The 23,459-nt window shown below is 38.6% G+C and overlaps 1 protein-coding gene across 6 annotated transcripts in view; it reads right to left on the bottom strand.

Annotated features, from left to right (window-relative positions):
- MAP7D2 (MAP7 domain containing 2) overlaps positions 1-23,459 on the bottom strand; it is a 113,050-nt gene that overhangs the window by 49,241 nt on the left and 40,350 nt on the right. For all 6 annotated transcript variants that reach the window (XM_087871361.1, XM_034433996.1, XM_034434022.1 and 3 more), the window contains 2 exons: positions 9,590-9,716; positions 9,158-9,362 (listed from right to left, as the gene is read on the bottom strand). In XM_087871361.1, the coding sequence (XP_087727487.1) occupies positions 9,158-9,362; positions 9,590-9,716 (332 nt within the window). The remainder of the gene's footprint in view (positions 1-9,157; positions 9,363-9,589; positions 9,717-23,459) is intronic.

Raw genomic sequence — 23,459 nt, 5'->3', positions numbered from 1 at the left:
TCTTCAAAATGCTTGTTAGGTGTGTCATCGAAAGTACAAAAAACGGAGGTGACAGTGAGTCACCTTGGAAGATTCCTAGTTTGATTTCAACTTCACCAAGTTTTTCTCCACAGGCCATCAACTTAGTTTCCCATAGCTTTGTGGAAGTCTTCAGGAATTTCTGTATGTTGTTGCTAATTCCAAAAATGTCTAAGCATTTCTCAATCCAGTTGTGTGGAACAGAATCAAATGCTTTCTTATAATCAATCCAGCCACGAACAAATTTGTTTGTCTTTTCTTTAAATTCTTCAAAAACAGTTTATAAAACATGAATTGATCTTTGGTTCCTCTTGAATTTTTGCAGCACTCTTTCTCTTCTATGGGTAGCAAATCGTTGTTTTCTAGATGTACATAAATTTGGTTTGCAATACGCGTTGTATGTTGTTGGCAGGCAAGTGATTGGCCTGTAATTTTCAGGTTTATTTCCCTTTTCTGCATGCTTCTGAATCAAAAAGTTTCTTCCAGTTTTTAGCCTTTTTTCACTTTCTGGTGTTTCCAGAATCTGATTCATCTAGTTTACTAATCTTGCATGCAAACTTGTTAGTGATTCCAACCATGCAACTCATCTAAACCACTTCAGTTTTTTACCTTCTTTGCTTATTTTTCCACCATTTCTTTTGTTATGTGAAGATCTTCCATTCTAGTCACTTTTACCGTGCTTGATCTATTTTGCATTCTCATTGTGCTACTTGTTGTTTTCCCACAAGTTCTTCCAAAATTTCAGGGTGTTTTCTTTGTTAGATTTTTCACTTGTAGTAACTTTTTTTTTTAAAAAAAAGTTTTTATTTTTTATTTTTTACACAAACACACATACATACAATGTATTTTTTCTGAACAGAGTATTTGGCCGGTTCCCAAATTTAAACAGTTTTTAATCATTTCAACTAAATTACAATTTCTATACTTCCTTTTTGCCATAATATTTATTCTCTCTATTTTTTAAAAAACCAAAATTACCCTTCGTCCTAACCTCTAATCTTAGCCAAATTTCAATTTTTCCCTTCCATTCTATATTGTACCCCTCAAATTTAAAATCTCACCTAATATGATTCCTAGTATTTCCTTATATTCCTTTATTATAATTACTGATGTTTTCCATTGTCATCTATTTCAATATCCATCACCTTAGTACAAATTAATTAATTATGTGGTGTTACAATCATTCATTTCTTATCAAAATAATAAACCCAATTGTTTTGTAGCATATATTTTCTTAAATAATACAGTCCAACGTCTTAATAAAAGTCAATTAGTTATATAGTTATCTTTTCTCTTTATATAGTAATAATAAACCCAATAACTTTCCACATATACTTTTTTGTATAAATTCCAGAAATATAGACATGAATATCCCAATTATTACAATTTCCATACAATCCAACTTCTTAAGAAGTCAGTTAATTATGTAGCCATCTTTTCTTTTTACATGATAATAAACCAAATAACTTTCCCCATATATTTCTCAAAACCACAACTTAATCATTTCTGCTTTTGCCACATTATATCATTAAAAGTATTTTAATTATTACAATTTCCCTAACTAGATTTGAAAATAATCTAGCTGTTATCCTCTAATTTATTAAACTTATTAATATTTCTAAAAACTTATCATTATCTAAATTCCAGAAATGCAGATAAAAATGTTCCAATTGTTATTCAATTCATTTATACATTCATATAATTTTCCATTATTTCTTACTTCAATTCATATTTCAATTCTAAATACATATATAGCATATTCGTCTTTCATTTCTTTCTCCTTTTCTCCCTTTCTATTTTTATTTTTGCTCTTTTCTTTCCCCTTTTTTTCTTTTGTGCTTTAAAATCTTGAACTCTCGTGTTTTGCCCTATATTTCCCATTATTTCCCATCTCTTTTCTCTTTTTCTTATTTTCCCACTGTTAATCCCAGTGTAATCATTTAATTTTTTTATGTTCTTTCTATTCCACCCTTCTTTCCTTCTTTGTCTCTTTCCACCTTTCTGTTTTTTCCATTGTTAATCCCAATGTAAACTCTAAAAGCCTCCTTTTTATTGTTACTATCCACATAATCATTCAATTTTCCATAGTCAATCTCGTTATCTTTATCTTCTTTATTTTCAGTCTCTGTGTCTTGCTTCTCCGTCGTTATTTCCTTGTCAGCTTGAGTATGCTCTATCACAATTTTTGGATCCTCAGGTTTCGATTCTCCATGTAACATTATAATTGTTTCCCTATTTCCGTTTTCCATGATGAGTGTATCATTTTCATCATTTCTCTAATTTCCTGTGCCATTTTATTCTTTCCGGGTTGGTATTATTCCAATTTAAAAATTTTGTTGTATTCCTCTTTTTTTTTCTTCAAAGTCAAGCTACTTGCAGACAAAGAAATCCTCCCCAAAAGTTCTCACAGCTGTTATCACTAATAAAGTTCAGGGTTTTCCAAAACAAAAGTTCCAAATTGCAATGTTCTTATTTCTCCTGAAGATGTCTCTCTACAATCCACAATTCCAATCAGCAGTCTGACAAAGTATCCATTTTGTTTCAATCCACGTTAACAGTCTTTACTAGTTTCTCTTTTCTTCTTTTTAACTTTGAAGATGCCAAATCAGTTTTATAGTCCAGTCCAAATTAAAAAATACTTCCCCCCCCTTTTTTTTCTTAGTACAGCACCTCTATTGCAGGGCTTATTTTCCAATTTCTCTTTTGTTTTTCTTAGCATTAAAAAAAAAGGATCTACTTATTTTCTTTCCAACCCTTTAGCCAATTTTGGGGTTATTTCTTCTAATTTTTAAAGTTCTCCAAGTAATTTTATTAAAAAGTCAATTTTCTTTTTGGGGTTTTGTCCATTTAAATTCTGCTTCAAACATCCTCTTTTCTTCCCCCCATGCCCGTTAGCCGTTATTATTACGCTGGGGGGGGGGTCTTTCAAATTTAAAAATCTTTTTTTTTTGTTATTTCTCCTATGAGTTGGTTGTCACTCCCCCGACTTCAAAACTCTGTCCCAGTCACCGCTCCTGCTCAATACTTAGCCCGGTTGCCCCAACTTCTTGACAGCCACAATGGCCACTGCCCCCGCTGCCGAGATGGAGAGAGTTTCCTCTGACCTTAGAGGAACTTGCCTTTTCCTCTTGGTCTTCCTTGGTGCCTCTCCTTCTTCCCCATCCCTACAGGATGGTTCCGTCCGAAGATCCCTCGGCAGCAGCTTGTCAGTCCGGGTTTTCGTGAAGCTCATTGGAGCCCACTAATTCCCTGACTGTCTCCCCACGACATTTCCGCTTGAATCACACTTGTAGTAACTTTCAAGGGTCTTATAGAAATGATGCTCAAAATTGTGAATTTTGCTGAAACTACGTTATTCGGTTATCATATTGCTTTATTTTCTCTGCAATACTGTAGCTACAACTCTTTGTTTCAGCTCTTCAACCACAACTGCAATTTCCTTGTTTTCCAGGTCATATCTTCTTGTCAGGCTAATTCTGATTTTTTAATTATTCAGTTTTCCTTGCCTCAAATTCTTCAAATTACTTAAATCTAATCTAATTCTCTTTAACTCGACCGATTTTCCACTTTGGTTTGCCCTTAATTGCTTTATTCTTTCCAATTTTCAAGCCTAATTCTTCAGTAATAACAAAAGCTGCTGCATACATTAGCTGGTTTGTTTGAGCTAATGTTTCTGTTGGAATAATCTGGGCAACTTCATTCAAATTTTTCAATAATTTAGCCAAACCTCTTACTAACTTGATTCAGTTTTGGCAATCGAATTCTTTCCATGTTTTCCATCTGAGTCTTAATTTTCTCAGCCTAGGTTGGCTATGGCTTTTGGTTCTTCAACTTCTAATCCAGCCTTCTTGTTCCTCATCCACTTCTCTGATTTCCTTCCTTTTCTCCACTACTTGTTGCTTCACTTCTAAATTATCTCTATTATCAGTTACACTTGAGCCTTGATCTTGCACTGCTCTGCTTGCAATCTCTTGTAATTCTGCATTAGTGAAGAGCTTGTGCTTCAAAATAACATGCCTCTGGTCCATAAGTCTTTGTTCATTGATTTCCATATCCAGGTGATTCTCTTTCCAAATCTTGAACATGTGCTTTTGAAATCCATGTTTTGTTGGCTCAGATTTTTCATAATTAAGTAATTTTCTTCCTTTGTCCATTTTTCATTTTTTTTCATTCGTCTTCCAGTCATATGTCAACTCCATGCCATGGTTGCCTAGTAGAGGGAGCTGAGCCCTGTGGCATATTTTTCACTGAACATCCAGAAGCCATAGTATTCAACTCGAACCTTATTGAGACGGGCAACACTTGATCTGGCATAGAATTCACTTGATGTGTTTTAACCATAGTTAAATGAGTTTGGAGTCTGACTCTTCTACAGAGCACACAAGCCCCCCTCCCCAAACCCAACACGGTAAAGCTCCTTGGTGGGATGATGATGATATAACGATGATTTATTATTATTATTGTTATAGATTTAATCTTCAATTCAATTTACAGTCTAGACTGGTAAAAATTGAACATTCAAGTCCTAATCAAGGACCTAAGAGCTGCTAAGGTAATGTATCAAACTCAATTTCATTGAGGGCCGCATCAGGGTTGTTTGACCTCAGAGGGCTGGGAAGGGTGGGTGTGACAGCACTCTGCCTCTTGCAGCACTCTGCCAGCCAAAATGGGGCACAGGGGTTAATTACAAAATGTGGGCTTTGCTTTGTGACATCCAGATTCAGTGAGCAAGGGGGTGTGAACTGCACACAAAATACACTTTTGTTTGGTTATGAAGAAATATGTCCAAAGTCAGATGTAGACTAAATGTAGACTGACTTTTAGCTACACACCTTCCCAGCAAACAGTAAATTTCGAAGCTCTGGGTAAAGAGGATTAATTTTAGGATGAGTAACCACAATTTGCATGTTGGAGGTTCCTAAAGGAATGCTAGGAAACTGTATTTTAAAGAACATTTGAGGGAGAGGTGCAGAATAGCTGTTCTCTGCCTGATGCTGTTGAGACCTGGCACCAATCAAAACATTTTTGTGATGCAACTGATCATCACTGACAGGATAAGCCAGTATATGAAAATAAGAGCAAACTCCATTCCCTTTTAGTACTGAAGATATTATCTACTTTGATAATGAAACATCTACAAGAAAACCATCAAGCTCAGAGGGCACCAAGGACCCCACAGTTCAACCCTGAGCTACAAATATTCTCTTCTATCGATAAACACTTTTTGATTACTCAGAGCTTGCCTTATATGAGATGGCATCCAATGGAGTTCATTCTAAATTTTGGTATGATTTCTGTAAATAAGGAATATAGAATTATAATGGCTGAGTCTTTGATCCTTTATACAACAACAACAAAAAAATACAAAGCTAAGGGATAAACAAATAAACAGATTTGAAAAAAGAAAAGGCTCAGGAAAGGAAGAAAGAGGAAAAGAAGGAAAACTGAAAAAGAATGACTTCCAACTTTTATTGGTACAGATATAAGTAAAAAATAAATCAAACTCTTAATCTAGGATTAACATTTGTCTACATTATTTCCATAATCTTATATCTAATCATCAAAACACCAGATAAACTTTTAATTTCAGTTTCTCACAAAAAGTCCAGGAATGGCTCATATCACTTTAATCACTATTTGTTAAGGAAACCACAACTGATTTATTTAATTGCACCAAAGTCTAAATAAAACAGGAATGGAAAATCCTAAACTATAGTCTAGACCCATGCTTCTCAATTTTGGCAACTTTAATGGACTTCAATTCCCAGAATTCCCCAGGCAGCATGAAGTTCACCCATCTTAAACTTGCCAAGACTGAGAAACGCTGATCTACAGATAGGGATTTTTCCATTCCTCTTTTACTGGTTCTCAGGGCCGGATTTAGATGAAAAGAGGCCCTAGGCTATTCCACTTATGAGGCCCTTTCACCTATAGTGAAAGTGTAATTTTAATTTTGCTAACAATTTGAATGTAGGCGCCTCTTGATCTTGAGGCCCTAGGTTGAAGCCTAGTTAGCCTATAGGAAAATCCGGCCCTCTTACTTACTTATGAGCAATCATAATGCAAAATCCTCACTCCCACCCCACCTGTTCTGACCTAGGCTTCCTGATATAGTAAAAAGCACACAATTAATCCCAAAACCCCTTTTTATAATTTTAACGGCTGTGAATTCCTTTCATTCACAGCTCGTGTTGAATCACCAAGAGTTTATAAATAGTCCAACAGAAGTCTGCCACAGTCCTTTGGATAAGGCTGGTAAACACCGACCTTTATCTTCTTTGACACGCTGTCAAAGACCTAATTGGCAATTATCTTGGCAAGGCCACACGGAAACACAGAGTCAAAAACGGAGCTTCAAAGTACAAACCAACAACATCCACAACGCTACTTCCTGCAAAGGCCCATGTGCCTTTGCTCTTCCTTTATGTCTTATGGGAGGGACCAATCATCTCTAAGCCTTACTCCTGAGTCATCCCTTTTGTTTTAGCTGTTCTTGCTTTCTGGCAGCTCTGTGCATGCGTGCACTAGGAACAGGCTCCCCCTGTTCCTCTGCCTCTCTGATGTCTGACTCTGGAGGCTCCGGAGTCGGCACATAATTCCCAGATGGCCCTGGCCCCATCTCTGCCTCCGACACAGACCCCTCATCCAAACCTTCCCCAGACTCCAGGACTGGCCCATGTTCCTCCCCAGCCTCCTCACTGTCCAATTCTGCTACCAGCTCTGCAGGCTGCGGGTAGCAACACCACCCCAGAGCAATCATAATGCAAAATCATTACTCCCAGCCCACCCCAGAGCAATCAAAATTCAAAATGTTCACCCCCACCCCACCCCAGAATAATCATAATTCCCTCACTAACTTGCTTTCCACATTCTCTGGCGTGCAGGGCAACAAAAGAAGACCATGGGACTACAGGTTTTAAAAAAAGTGCAATCAGACCTTCCAACTTCTCAGAAAAAAAAGATCTCGTGAAGTTAGAAGGTCTGATTGAACTTTTTTAAAGTGGTAGTCACATGGTCTTCTTTTGTTGCCCTGCATGCCGGAGAACGGAGCTGGAAATCAGGTTAGTGAGGGAATTATGGTTGCTGCAGGATTTTGCTGGAGGCCGTCCAGGCCGAAAACAGGCTGCGGGATGGGAGGTGCGGGTGGCCTCCCTACTCCCCATTTTCATTAACAGAGGCACTGCGGGCCGGTCCTTTGCCATTTCCAGGCCAACCCCATGGGTCAGATTTAAGCATCATATTTGGCCCGTGAGCCTTGACACCCCTGATATAGGCAGTTCCAAGTAAGGTGGGCTTTTTTTCAAAGTCAGACTATTCAGGCCTGATAAGTTCAAAATTTCCATGTATCTAGGTAACCCTTTGGCTCCAAGGGTTCCTATTACTATTGTTTATTTATTATTATTTATTAATTTAAAAAATATTGGTCATCGCACACCAGCCAGATGTTCAGACTGAGTTTGGCAATTTTGTGTACCTATCGAGTCCTTACCAAAGATTTGGTATCAGATTTGATAGGCAAATTTGGATGTTTGATGATATTACAAATATCGTCTCAGGATGGAAGCTGTTCCAAGTAAAACTACCTTCTGCAATTGACTGATGGCAAATTTGTCAATGACAATAGTGTTCCAGTTGTTTTGGAATTGCACCCAAAGTATCTATTACTATTGGTGCTATCCTTGCTTACCTTGCTTACACAATCATTCTATTTCTATTTGTAGGTCTTTGTATTTTGTTATCTTCTCCAATTCTCTCTCTTCTATTCTACTGTCTCCAGACACTGCCACATCCACTACCCAGACATTTTTGTCTTTCTTAATGACAATTGTTAAAAATTTATTATTATTGTTGTTCTTGTTCTTGTTACTGTTATTATTATTATCCTGTGCTAAGCAAATTGGGCTACAAGCATACTCCACAATTTTCAGTCAGCAACTACAGTCTATGCATCCTTCCATTTAAGGCTGATGTTTTTAAAGTAAAAGATCTTCCTGAAATGTTTGGTGCCAGGTTTTTTATTGTTGTTGTTGTTTGGCCTACCTCTTTTTCTCCATCTGGTGGTATCCAATAATTGAAGTCTTTGCTGGACATTGCTCACTCATGGGGAGCATGTGTCTATCAAAACGCATTCTGTGTTCTATCACTATCTCAGAGTTTTTGGGAATTACCCCCTCAAAATCCCACTGCATTCCTCAACGGGGTGAGGGAGTGAACTACATGGGATAAAATAATATCCCGTGTAGGAAAATTGCAGGGGCATGGATGTCAGGCTTGCAACCCAGTGTCACAAAAATTCTTGCAACAGAAACTATAAGTGAAATCCTGACCCAACACATTCAGTTACAAATTTAATTTCAGTGTGTTTTTCTGAAACAGAGTTCTAGAATTTGATTCAAATTCTCTGCTAATATTATGTGTATACCTTTGTGAGCACTGATATAAGCATCTGTGAAAATAATGAACATTTTCCCATTATTTGCCTGGTAATTACTGCATATGGGGAATACAGCTATCTGTGCTACTAGTTTCCCCCAAAATATAGCACAATGGAAAGCAGAGACTCTTCTATGGATTAACTTGAAGAAGCCAGAGAGGGAAAAGGTGTCCTTTGAAATATAAACTGTAATCTCTGCCTACTGATTCAATAGGATCCAGTAGAATTAAAACATTTAAACATAGGGTCTGATTTGTCAAGGCAATTTCAAAAGGCAGACATTTGAACTCTATCCAGGCATAGACATTTTGATAGCATTAAGACAACTTGCTATTTAAAGTGGAATGCAAATAATATCAAAGGTTCAGTGTTTTCTGTATAACTTATCATATAAGTTCTATTACGTTCAGAGTCTGCAAAACACCACATAGTTTGATCCAAACTACAATACAATATTTACTTAATACTACAATATTAAGTAAACACAGATATGATACATAAAAATTGTTATGGATCATATACCTAAGGATAACGTATATGCAGTATTTATAGAAGCAAAGGAAAATTAAAAGAAATTATAGATTCTTAGTCTGGATTCATTATATTTTTCAACAGCTTAATTTCTGAATATTCTGTTCATTATATAAAATGTTGCACCTTGTAAATAAATAAAAATACATGCTCTGAACCATCAGATCACCACACCTGTATCTCAAGCATAGCTTGCAATTCTTTTTCTTGTTTTTCTCTCAGTGTGTGTTCTTCTTCAGCTCTTTTTCTTGTTTCATCTTCTGCTTTTCTTTTTGCTAATTCCTCTTCCAATTTCCTTTCCTCTTCTCTTTTATGATCCTTATTTTCCAACAGAGTCCTCTCTTCCTCTGCTTTTCTTTTCAGCTCTTCTTTTTCTAGCCTTCAAAACACCACAATATATTGTTGGGAGTACATTTATGTTTTTTTTCTATTAAATATTTATATCATTAAGAACTGGCTCCAAATAACAAGGTAACAGAACTTGAAGAGGATAAAGAGAAATGTTGCATATTTCTAATTAAATATGTGAAATATATACTCTTAACTTGCATATGTTTGCCCTATAATTAAGAGATTATAGTTATTAATGTAGGGAGAGCAGGATACCTTTCAAGTTTTTGTCTTTCTTGCCTTTCCTTTTCTTCTTGTTCTTTCTGAAGTCGAGCCTGACGTCTCTTCTCTGCTAGAATTCTAGTTGCTTCTTCAGCATCAGTAGTCCCTGCTACATGTTTCCCTAAAAAAAGTTCCTGAATTGAATATTAGTCTGTAGGCAGGAAACAAGTTATATGTGCAATAGAAAGTCACACAATATTATTCTGATGGTTGAATTTTCTAGTCAATGAAACTATAAAAATATTATAAATATGCATTCTTGATTTTAATTAATGTTAATCTCCTAGATGCTATCTTCATATTTTACCTTCCTTAGCAAGATTCTGCGAATAATTTCTAAGGGATACAGTACAAAATAATTGTTGATGGTAAAGTTTAAATTAACAGCCCCTCCCCCCAAATATTAGTGACAGAATTAATCATGTAAAATAATAGTCAACTGAACTAACATATAACAAAGAATTGTTTTAGAAGCAAAGGCAAATGGGAGGTGGGGCTAACGTCACGGCAACATGACACATCTCCACGGGGCTCCATGGAATCACACCGAATTCGACCTGCTAGGAGGTTCCAAGGGACCCAAATCATTCTGGAGGTGTGATGAAGACAGAGAGGACTCTCTGTCAATCACAAGGAGACCGCAAACTCCTTGTTTGATTTGGAGGAAACTCTCAATCTGGCAGGAAGAAAAAGATGGCCATTGCATGCCTGACCAGAGCTGTGACAGCCAACCGATGAAGCAAGCATAGAATCTGAGGAACAGTGTGATCGATCTGGGTGAGATTTTTCCAACTCCTATTGTGGAAATCGCCCCTTTAAAGTAAGCTTGGGTGAAAGTGGGATTCAAAGAAGAGAAGGTGACTCAAGAATAGTGGTGAGCAAACCTGAGAGCTATCTATAGAATGGGAAATAGAGAAAAGAGAACTTTTCAGAAAGAGGTTTAAAAGCTAGAAAAGTCAGTGTCAGCATCTTTGAGATAGCATCGAAACCTGACAGTCAGACTGGGGATTTAAATTACAAAATAGACGAAGTTGAAAACTTTTTGGAATATGAAATTTTGACTCCTGGGACTTTTAGAAAGCTTTGGATCAGATGATATAATTTAAGCTAACAAAAGAGAAAGGAGAGAAATAGAGCAACAGCCACATCTACTGGAGAAAACCGCAGGGAAGTGAAAGTAATAAAAGCATGACTTTGACAGTCTATTGAAGATAAGCTTGTTTGTTACAATAACACCTGCTCTAGCAAATTGTTTATATGGGATAGCAGAGACAGAGAGTGAAAAACTGTAACTTTTTAAACAGTGTAGCTCTTTGAATTTATATGGAAACTAAAAAGATAAAGTAATTAGAAGCTGGGAAACAGCAAGGAACTATTTTATTTTTCCTTCCTTTTTGAACTTTCCTTCTGGTGATTTATGAGCCTATATCCGTGATGGTGAACCTATGGCACGCATACCAGAGGTGGCATGCAGAGCCCTCTCTATGGGCACACGCGCCGTCGGCAGTTGCTCTTTTGGTTTCTAGTGCACGCATGTGCATTGGCCAGGTGGTCCTCGCACATGCGTAAGCACCGGAAACCCAAAGACCAGCTGGCCAGTTGGCATGCATGCACCGGCCGCCTGGTCTTTGAGTTTCTGGTGCTCTGGCATGCACAAAGACAAGCTGGCCGGTGCATATGAGTGTGCCGGAAACCTGAAGACCAGGTGGCTGGAGCATACATGAGCACTAGTTAGCTGGTCTTCAGATTGACGATGTTCCAATGCGTGTGTGCATTCTGGTTTCAGCACTCGGTGCCAAAAAGGTTCACCATCACTGGCCTATATGGTTGAACTTTGGGGGCTGGTAGGCCTAAGTGGATTATAAATTTACCAAGAAAATAAAAAATTAGGATTTGAAGAACCTGAGGAACAAAAAGCAACCTCCCCCCCCCTTTTTTTTTTGAATTACAACAGTAGAAAGTATGAAATTATTTGGAGAATCTGGTGGTGGTTGGATTTTTGAAAAAAAAAATTAAGTGGGAAGTTGGCGGGGGATTGAGGAAATATAAGAATAATATTTGTGTTATTACTGATTGTCTTTTTTGAATTTCTTGAAGATTTTAAGACTATCCAAAATGGCTAGTGTTTCAAATTTAAGTAAATTGGGGGGAGGGGAATACATCTGTGTCATCATCATTATCATCATCAACAGCAGCAGCAGCAGCATCCAGTACAGCAAGTTAAAGATCTTTGGATAGCATGTTGCAGCAGTAAAAAATGAACACAATGAACACGATGCAAGCAGAATTGAAATTAATGCTCCAAACATTTCCAAAAGCCACAACAAAAAAATTTGAAGACATGAAGGTAGGAATGGAAAAGATAGATGATAAAATGGAGAATATTCAACAAATAATAACTAAAAATGAACAACGGATGGAGAAAATAGAAGAGAAATCAGAACAAACAGAGAAGAGTAATTAGATGGAGTATTTGAGATGGATAAACCTAATACTTCTTGAGGTTCCAGAACATTGAGGGGAAAAAAAGAGAAAACCTTGCAGAGATAATGGCAGAATTGTTGGCAGATGCCCTAGAGGTGGACAAGCAGGAGATGCTTGCTGGGATGGACAAAATATTTAGAGTATATACAATGTATGTGTCAAGAAATAAACTTCCTAGAGAGGTACATGTGAGATTTACTAAGAAGGCATTAAGAACAGGGATACTTCAAAGAGCAAGAGATGACCCGTTGAAATACAAAGGAAGAAAAATAATAGTTCTGAAACAGATCCCTAGAAGAATATGAGACACGAGAAAACAATACCAATTTCTGACAAGACAATTAATTAAGCATGAAGTAAATTTCAGATGGCTATACCTGAGGGAATACTGGTGATATGGATGGATCAAAGGCATAGATTGGATACTATAGTGCAGGGGTCCTCAAACTTTTTAAACAGGGAGCCAATTTACGGTCCCTCAGACTGTTGGGGGGGCAGACTGGCTGAGTGGGCATGGCTAGGTGGTCATGTGACTGGGTGGGTGTGGCCAATTTAGCAGTCCATTTTGCCTTTGTCCTTCCTAAGCTGTACTTCCTGAACCCAAGGCATCTATTTATTTAATAAGATACTCTTCCCAAGGGAAAAAGAACACACACTTTCTTGCCACTTGCCTAATTTCAGTAAAAGAGCAGCTTCAGGCTTCTTAAAATAGGCCATTAAAAAAAGAATAAAACAAACAGGATTTCCTTCAAAATAACTCCTGATTATATGTTTCAGAAGACCACACAATAAACCAGACTGAGAAATGCACCAATTAAGACTGCAACTAAAACCCCCAAGATTTGGGAAAGAGAATCACTCTAAAATCCATTAGCATTGCATTTCTCCGAATGCACCATATATCTTTATTTTACGTATTGTAAATTGATTTCTGATGCATTTAATTTATGGAATTATCTTTTGTTACTACTTCCAGCAATATTAATCTGCATTTTTTACTTTATTTAAAACGAACAGATTTCAAATTATATAAACCCCATTGAGATTGTCTGTAGCCAAACACAACCTCCACCGATTTGCTCTCACATACATACTCACCAATCTGCTTTAAAAGGTAAATATTATATATAAAGTAAATGTTACAGGCAATACCTTAATGCTGATTAAATCTAAAAGAGGCCAAATCAGGAGGACTGATCAGAAAGTGACTCACTGATAACTAAGGACAGATCCACCTCAAGTTTCATTTAAAATTGGAGGGGTGACAGAGAAAGAAAAGAAAAGCTTTTAAGTTACTCTTAAAAGTAACTACACAGCTAATCAATTTTGGTCCCGGGACACAGGCAATGAAACAATAACAAAAAAACCCTCCCCCATGTTGCTGCTTCTGAACTAAAGCAATTGAGCAGGGAAGCCAGAGTGGGAAAGATCCTTAGCAAAATGTTCACCTTAGCAACTTTGGTAAACACACGCAGAGGAGACGAATCCAAAGTCAGAGAAGGGACCCTTACAAGCCCCAGTCACTGGGTCCTCCACTCCCACCTTTTCTTCCAAATCAAGGGAAAAAGCTCCCAGCCCAGAAACAACGCTCCCAGTGCTGGAGAGCTGCACTTGCAGTAGAGTAGGAAGAAAAACCTCACAACTTTAAAAACTCAGGGTGAAACCTCCTCCTCCTCCCCCACATGGCTGCTTCTGAACTAAAGAAAGCTACCAATTGATCAGGGAAGCTAGAGTGAGAGAGATCAAATGCTAGCCAGTCAATGACAGTCCCAGGGATTTAAGCTTTGGGATCCCCTTTTTCTTCCTTCCTTTCCAGCGAGCGGCAGTTTGCAGGGTCTGAAATTTATTTTCCCTTTCCGCCTTTGCCTGCTTCCCAGCCAAGGAATGCTGCTTTTTTTTGCTGCCTCCCCACAAAAAGAACCTCTCTTTCTTTCTCCTTCCTTCCTTCTCATCTTCCTTCCCACCTTCCCTGCCTGCCTCCTTCTCATTCCCATCTCGTTCGAGTTTGGCAATGCTCTTTTTTTTCAAAGAAAATAGGAAAGAAGAAACCTCATTACAAAATCTATGTAGGGAGTATGAAGTGCTCCCTATGTGACTCATATGCCCACTACAAGTGTCTGGGGTTAACTAAAGATGTAGTCCAGTTTCTTCAATCAACATCACTAAAAACCTCCCAATTTGCATTTCCACTATTCTGCCCATCCTGCAAGTCCAGACTTGACAAATTCATTGTTTTGCTTGAACGGGTGGACATTTTGGAAGCAGGTCGAGCATCCCTTGAAGAAAAGGACAAAAAGCGGAGAAGTGAAGCACCAGTATCCAGGAATCATGACACAGCTCAACAACCCAAGCCGCAGGAAATCACTAATCCTGCTAGTAACAGCTCCATCCTTGTCAAAGACGCGATTGAATGCGAAGAGGAGCATCCCAATGCTATCTTATTTGGACTGGATGACACCAATGAATCCGACATCACAAATGTTCGTGACATCATCAACAACTTCCAGGCATCAATCATCACTCACAAAAAATCATTGATGTTTCCCGCGATGGCCCCGAGTTCAAGAACAGTGATAGCTCATTGGCCCCATGCTTCTGCAGAGTCGTTTGCAAGAGCGAAAACAGCAAATGCAAATTCATTTCCACAATAAACTTATTTGTCAAAAGCTGCACAAACCATAGGAAACTTCGTTCGTGTCCTGACCTGTCCATACTGCAACGTGCCCGCGAGCTCCGCTTGGAGCTCAAAAGATGCCAGGACCAAGGAGAGATTGACCAGTAGATAGACTACTGCGCTGACTGTATCAAACGCAAGATCAGTGGCCTGCGTCCCAAAAACTGCCCCTCCCAATCAACCAAAACTAGGCATGCATGCCCCCAACTTCCACCAGGTCCACCCCTATGGCCTAAAATGCAAACTACTTAATGCAAGAAGCCTTGCAAACAAAATGCCCAAATTCCTCCTGCTTCTAAGTGCGGCCCTATTTGACCTTATTTTTGTCTGCGAGACGTGGCTGAATGTATCCTTTCCAGACTCCATTATTACAGTAAGTGACTATCATGTTTTCTGGTCTGACCATGATAATCGTAGAGGGGGTGGTGTTGCTATCTTCTATAAAAAGTCCCTAGGTCTGAAAAAGATGTTACACAGGAGCTTGCTCTTCCTGAGACCATTGTCTGCGAACTGTCCCTAAATACCACAGTTTGTTTCTTACTATGAGCCTGGATAGCTCAACAGACTAAAAGCCTGTTATTAACATTCAGCTGTCTGCAATTATTGCATGTTCGAATCTCCCCAGGCTCAAGGTTGACTCAGCCTTCCATCCTTTCTAAGGTAGGTAAATTGAGGACCCAGTTGTGGGGGCAATAAGCTGACTTTGTATAAAATATACAAAAGTATGAAGGCTATTGCTTAACGCATTGTGAGCCGCCCTGAGTCTCCGGAGAAGGGTGGCATATAAATCTAATTTAAAAAACAAACAAACAAACTATGTTATAGAGCCCCTAATTATGACCTTAGTCATACAAACAAGCTAACTGCACTACTAACATGGGTAGCTTCCTGCCCATACCCCCTTATCTTTCTTGGTGACCTCAATTTGCCACTTATTAATTGCACCCTAAATGAATCTACAACTGAACCTATACATGCAACCCTGTACAATGCTGTTACGACTTTGGGGCTGGAGCAGCTGGTAATGAACAACGCTAGGCTCAACAACTGCTTAGATCTCATCTTCTGCAATAGCTTAAACTCAATTTATGGCCTACAAGTTAAAGAACCTTTTTCCAACAGAGATCACAGCATGATTGATTTTTGTCTCAATTTATGTCCTTGCAAAAAGGATGGGACTCCAAACTATAACTTTAAAAAAGACAACTATGATCTCATAGCTGCCAACCTCGCATCTCTTGATTGGCACCTTCTGTTCACATTGTATAACTGCAGGAGACCATTATAACACCTTTTTGCTTGAAGTCAATCGCGTCATTAATCTATACATGCCTAAAATAACCCCCAAAGACCAAATAAATAAATAAATAAATACCCATAACAATAAGAAAGTTACAATCCAAGAAAAAAATCTCTTTGGCGAGAAAACAAAATTGGCTATGTAGCCAACTCCTCCCGAGCCTTCTATCATAAATGCCAAACTTAAAGACTCGAAAACTATCCCACCCCTAAAAGGGCCTAATGGGGAAGACTGTAATGATGAAACTGCTAAAACCAACCTCTTCAATACGTTCTTCAGTTCAGTCTTTGTCAACAGCAATGGCTGCTGCCCCATTTCCTAGTCGTACCATAACAAATTGTAATTTATTTATTTATTTATTTATTTTATCGAATTTCTATACCGCCCTACTCCCGAAGGACTCAGGGCGGTGTACAGCCATGAAATAAAACACATAAATATACAAAATTTAAAATCGAATAAAAATGAATTAAATAAATTTGGCTGAATTAATACCATAATTTAAAATACCCCTAATTTTAAAATACATTAAAAATTTAAAATTTACATTTAAAAGGGAGAAGATTTAGGCGAGGCCCGCTTGATGAAATAAAAGCGTCTTCAACTCGCGGCGGAAGGTGCGCAGATCCGGGATCCTCCGTATCTCTGGGGGGAGCTCATTCCAGATCGTCGGTGCTCCCACAGAGAAGGCTCTCCCCCTAGGGGCCGACAGCCGACATTGTTTGGCCGACGGCACCTGAAGGAGCCCTTCTCTGTGGGAGCGTACTGGTCGGTGGGAGGCTGTTGGTGGTAGTAGGCGGTCCCGTAGATAACCAGGTCCTAAGCCATGGAGTGCTTTAAAGGTGGTAACCAGAACCTTGAAGCGCACCCGGAAGACCACCGGGAGCCAGTGCAGCTCGCGCAGGAGAGGTGTTACATGGGAGCTCCATGTTGCTCCCATAACCACCCGCGCGGCCGCACTCTGCGCCAGTTGGAGCCTCCAGGTGCACCTCAAGGGGAGCCCCATGTAGAGAGCATTACAATAGTCCAGACGAGAGGTGACGAGGGCATGAGTGACTGTGCGTAACGAGTCCCGATCCAGAAAGGGACGCAACTGGCGAATCAGGCGAACCTGATGAAAAATCCTCCCGGTCACAGCCGTCAAGTGCTCTTCTAAAGACAGCCGTGAATCCAGGAGGACGCCCAAGTTACGAGCCCCTTCCGTGGGGGTCAATGATTCGCCCCCAATAGCCAGCGATGGCACCAGCTGACTATATCGGGACGTCGGAAACCACAGCCACTCGGTCTTGGATGGGTTGAGCCTGAGCCCGTTTCTCCCCATCCAGATCCGTATGGCCTTCAGGCACTGGGACATCACTTCAAGGGCATCGTTGGGGTGATCCGGGGTGGAGATGTACAGCTGAGTGTCGTCAGCGTACAGATGGTACTTCACCCCGAAACCACGGATGATCTCGCCCAGCGGCTTTACATAAATGTTGAACAGGAGGGGCGAGAGAACCGATCCCTGCGGCACCCCACATATAAGGGGCTAAGGGGATAAGGATCTCTGCCCCCCTGTCAACACAGACTGTGACCGGTCAGAGAGAAAGGAGGAGAACCACCGTAAAATGGTGCCTCCCACCCCCAACCCTTCCAGCCGGTGCAGCATGATACCATGGTCGATGGTATCAAAAGCCGCTGAGAGATCTAACAGGACCAGGACAGAGGAACAACCCCTGTCCCGAGCCCTCCAGAGATCATCAACCAACGCGACCAATGCCGTTTCCGTGCTGTACCCAGGTCTGAAGCCCGACTGGAACGGATCTAGATACGACGCTTCATCCAGGTACTGGGGTAGCTGTCGCGCAACCACACTCTCAACAACCTTCGCAACGAAGGTATATATTGATTTTACAGTAGATAATGTTGAAACAGCAATACATAACCTAAAGTCATTTCTATCTACTGGCCCTGATGGATTATGTGCCTACTTTTTGAAAAAGCTTGCCACTGACCTAGCTGAACCTCTATGCACAATCTGGAGGTATCCTTCAGAACCAGCTCATTGCCCAACCTATGGTCATTAGCAACAATTATACCAACCTTTAAAAAGGGAGACTCTAGGCTAGTAGATAATTACAGACCAATCTCACTGTGTTGCGTCACCTGTAAAGTTATGGAATCAATCATAAACCAATCCATCACCCTCCACTTAGACAAACAACCTGCTATCTAACAAGCAGCTTGGTTTTAGAAAAAAATTGTCCTGTAATCTGCAACTCCTACACTGTAGAAATATTTGGACCACACATCTTGACCAGGGTAAAGCAATAGATGAAATTTACATAGACTTCTGTAAAGCCTTTGATTCAGTGGTGCATGGCAAACTACTGTTGAAATTAAGTTCTTATGGCATCTCCAGATCCCTGCACAAGTGGATTGCCACGTTTCTGTCCAACAGGCAACAAATAGTTAAAATAGGGAGGACTCAATCAAATCTGGCACCTGTTAACAACGGTGTCCTCCAAGGCAGCGTTTTACGACCCACACTCTTTCTGCTTTACATCAATGACCTATGTGATCATATTAAAAGCAGCTGGGTCCCCTTCGCTGATGACATAAAATTATTTAACACTACTGACAATGCTGCTGCCCTACAAAGCGACATTAACTATGTGTCAGAATGGTTGTGCATTTGGCAACTCCAAATCTCAACTAATAAATGCTCTGTCCTGCATATTGGCAAAAAAAATCAGAACACCAAATACAATTTGGGCGAAAACGATCTCGTAGACGACCCTCACTTTGTCAAGGATCTAGGAGTACTCATCTCAAATGATCTAAGCCCCAGAGCTCACTGTAACAGCATTGTCAAAAAGGAATTAAGAATTGTTAACCTAATCTTGCGAAGCTTCTTCTCTGGTAACATTGTACTGCTAACTAGTGCATACAAAACCTTTGCTAGACCAATTCTTGAATACACCTCATCCACCTGGAATCCACACTGTATATTGGACATTAACACGATTGAACGGGTCCAGAGGTATTTCACGAGAAGAGTACTCCACTTCTCTACTCACAGTAGAATCTCTTATGCCACCAGACTTGAAATTCTGGGCTTGGACAATCTGGAACTGTGCTGCCTGCAGTTCGATCTAAGCATAGTACACAAAATTATCTACTACAACATCTTACCTGTCAATGACTTCTTCAGCTTCCTGCCTGGACTACTGTAATGCTCTCTACATGGGGCTCCCCTTGAGGAGCACCCGGAGGCTCCAGCTGGTCCAGAATGCGGCCGCGCGGGTGGTTATGGGGGCGACTGGTGGTTATGGGGACGACTCGGCACTCCCATGTAACACCTCTCCTGCATGAGCTGCACTGGCTCCTGGTGGTCTTCCGGGTGCGCTTCAAGGTATTGATTACCACCTTTAGAGTGCTCCATGGCTTAGGACCTAGGTATTTACGAGACCGCCTTTTGCCACCAATAGCCTCCCACCGACCAGTACGCTCCCACAGAGAGGGGCTCCTCAGGGTGCCGTCGGTCAAACAATGTCGACTGGCGGCCCCCAGGGGGATACGGCGGAGGCACCTGTGGGGGCACCTACCCTCTGGAATGAGCTGCCCCCGGGGATACGGCGGATTCCGGATCTTTGCACCTTTCGCCGCTCCCTAAAGATGTTTTTATTCCAGCAAGCCGGGCAGGCCTAACTTTTTAAAATTGTTTAATTTTTAAATTGTTAATTATGGGTTTTAATATAGGGGTGTTTTTAATTGTGGGCCAGATTAATGGATTTTAATACTGTTTTTAAATTTTGTATTTCTTGTGTTTTATCTGTTGGCTGTTCACTGCCCCGAGTCCTTCGGGAGAAGGGCGGTATATAAATATAAACAAATAAATAAATCACAATAATACATGGGCAAACAATTGATATAAACTCAAGGTAAATCACTCCAAACTTTATTGCAGAAAATACGACTTCAGCATCAGAGTGGTCAAGGCCTGGAACGCTCTAACCGACTCCACTGTTACAGCCACAAACCCTCACAGCTTCAACCTCAAACTGTCTACCGTGGACCTCACCCCATTCCTAAGAGGTCCATAAAGGGGGCGTGCATAAGCGCACCAGCATGCCTACCGTCCCTGTTCTACTGCCCGGATTTATCTGTACTTACTTCCTTTGTTTATGTTTATACTTTTACCTGCTATCTTGTACACGTTTAATAAACAAACAGACAAACAAACAAACAAACCAGGAAGATGGTTGGCATATAAACTGAAAACAGAGAAAGAGAAGAAACTGACACATAGATTGGTAGATGAGATATATTACCAAAATGAGGATAAAAAAAATAATAATTCAAGACTATTATGAAAAGCTGTAACCTGGCTCACATCCTATTTGACTGTTGCTTGTATAAGGGGCGAGAGACAGGTACCTTGGTCCATATACCAAACGAATGACCCATGGGGATCCCCATATCAAAACAACTTACTTTATGTGCGACCAGAACCTGAAAATAACATTTAACACAGCACAGTACTTAAACAAAATGATTCGGTTGAGATCTGCATACGTGGGACTGATTGGGGTAGATTGTAAGGGTGACACCGAAATATAATTTTATGTCATTTTATTCTATTTTATATATTTATGTATTAAATTATATTGTATTTTATCCTATAACTATTGTATTTTACCCTACTCTTGTTTTAAATCATTTATATAAGATTTTATTGGCGATATATGTTTGCACCTTGTGCTTTGATATGACCTATAGGCTAATCAAAGCTATCATTTTAAACTGTATTTTATTCCAATTTCATTTTAAATTGTATTTTATCCAATTCCATTTTAAATTGTTTTTATCAGATTTTAGTAATAATTTGTGTCTGGAACTCTGCACTTTGATATGGCCCAAGGGCTAATCTATAAAGTAAAAGTAAAGTGCCATAGATGAAAAGCTGTATGAGCAAGAGAAAGTTTCAGAAGAGAAAATTAAACAATATTTGGAAAAAGTGGAATTACCTAAAGTACCAGATACAGTGAAAGCTATGTTAAATGAATGAATATCAATGATGGAATTGTCAGAAGTGATTAAGAGACAAAAAAGCAATAAAACACCAGGACCAGATGGGCTACCAGCAGAATTTTATAAATATTTACAAGATACTCTAGGTCCATCAATGTTGGAAGTTTATAATGAAGTATTGATGTGAAGGTACCAAATTCATGGATGGAAGCAAACACTACCCTTATTCTGAAAGAAGACTCAGATTTAATGCAGATAAAAAATTATATATCTTTACTGAATGCTGATTATAAAATACACGCTTCAATAATAGCAGAGAATTAAATTTAAAAAGTTTTTAAATAAATTTATACATCTAGACCAAAGTGGTTTTTTGCCTAAGAGACAGATTAAAAACAATATGACAATGATTTTAAATACATTGGAATATTATGAAGCACATCCTGAAAAACAAATGGTGTTTATTTTCTTAGATGCGCAGAAAGCATTTGACAACATAAACTGGCAATTTATGCTTTTACAACTAAAATGTATGGACTTTGGTGAGAGATTTATTAAAATGATAAAGGCAATATACCATAAACAAACGGCAAAGGTGATGGTAAATGGAGATACGACAGAGAATTTTAATATAAAAAAGGCACAAGACAAGGATGTCTACTATCTCCTTTACTATTTATATTGACATTGGAAGTGTTAAATAGAAATATTATACAAAATATAGAAATTAAAGGTATGGAAATAAAAACAGAACAATATAAATTATAGGCATATGGAGATGATTTGGTTTTTATCTTGGAAGACCCACAAGAAAATGGACTTAAATTAATAAGGAAAATAAAAGAATATAGTGAAGTTTCAGGACTGAAAATAAATAAACAAAAAAACAAAATAATAGCTAAAAATATTACAGACACACAGAAAAAAGAACTACTGAGGAAAATAGATATACAGATAGTTAAGAAAGTTAAATATTTAGGAATTCAACTAACAGCAAAGTGTGTAACAATTAAAGAAGACAATTATTATAAACTGGCGTAACAAATGAAAACAGATTTGGAGAAGTGGAAAAATCTACAATTGTCATTGATGGGAAGAATAGCTACTATAAAAATGAATATCTTGCTAAGATTACTATATTTATTTCAAACAATACCAATAAAACTGGGGGAAAATACTTTGAAGAATTAAATAAAACAATATTAAAATATATTTGGCAAGGGAAAAAAGCAAGGATAAGTTTGAAAATGTTGCAAGACTCTAAAAATAGAGGTGGTTTTGGGCTACCAGATTGGGAATTGTATTACCAGGCCTTGATACTTACTTGGGTGAAGGAATGGATTAGCTTGAGGAACAAAAGACTATTGACCTCAGAGGGACATGATCTCGAACTAGGTTGGCTTTTTTATGGTATGGAAAAAACAAAATACATAGCTTTTTCCAAAGACACTATATTAGGAATGTATTGTTATTAGTATGGAAGAAAATTAAAGAACAACATTATTTGAAAATAATGTGTGGCTCTCCACAATGGAGGCACTGATTTATCCAAATGTTATTGATATAGAAAATGTTACCAGATATAAAGATATTTTAAATGAAAAAGGGGAACTTAAAACTAAGCAGGAACTGAATGACCTAGGGTCTGAGATAACATGGTGGTCATATTTACAGATACAATCTAGATATGAGAAGGATGTTAAAATGTATGATTTATATAGAGAAGTAACATAATTAGATCAGATATTAATAGGGAGAGATGAAAAATTAATACAGAAAACATATAACTATTTGTTAAGTATTAAAATGAAAGATGAACAAGTAAAAGAGATAATGGTAGTATAATGGCTAAACATTTTGGCTATTCAATTGAGTTAGATCAATGGCAGAAATTATGGGATAGAAACTATAAATTAACAATGTCTACTGTATACAAAGAAAATCTTTATAAAATGTTTCATAAATGGCACTTTCTGCCTTCAAGGTTAGCAAAGATGTTTAAGGATAAATTTGTAAAGCAGATACCTGGTTCGTACTATCATATGTGGTGGACATGCGAAAAAGAGAAAAAATATTGGACAAAAATACATACATGGTTGGAAAAAATGATAAAACAGCATATTGTTTTGAAACTAGAGACATTTTTGTTGGGCATTTTACCAGACAAATATAATAAAGGGAATGTATATTTGATTTTACATGTACTGACTGCAGCTAGAATAGTATTTGCACAACAACGGAAAAGTGAAGCGATCCCAGCAGATGAAAAGGTGATTAAAAAAATACTAGAATGTGCAGAAATGGATAGGCTAACACTTATAATTAAGGAAAAGAAAGAAACTGAATATTTTTTGACTTGGGACTTATTTTATCAATGGTTAGCTGACAAAAAC

This window comes from Pantherophis guttatus, chromosome 5 (assembly GCF_059756535.1).
Source record: "Pantherophis guttatus breed Tessera chromosome 5, ASM5975653v1, whole genome shotgun sequence".
In the NCBI taxonomy this organism is placed as follows: domain Eukaryota; kingdom Metazoa; phylum Chordata; class Lepidosauria; order Squamata; family Colubridae; genus Pantherophis; species Pantherophis guttatus.
The sequence above is the reverse complement of the archived record's forward strand: the minus strand, read 5'-3'. Positions and strand labels throughout refer to the sequence as shown.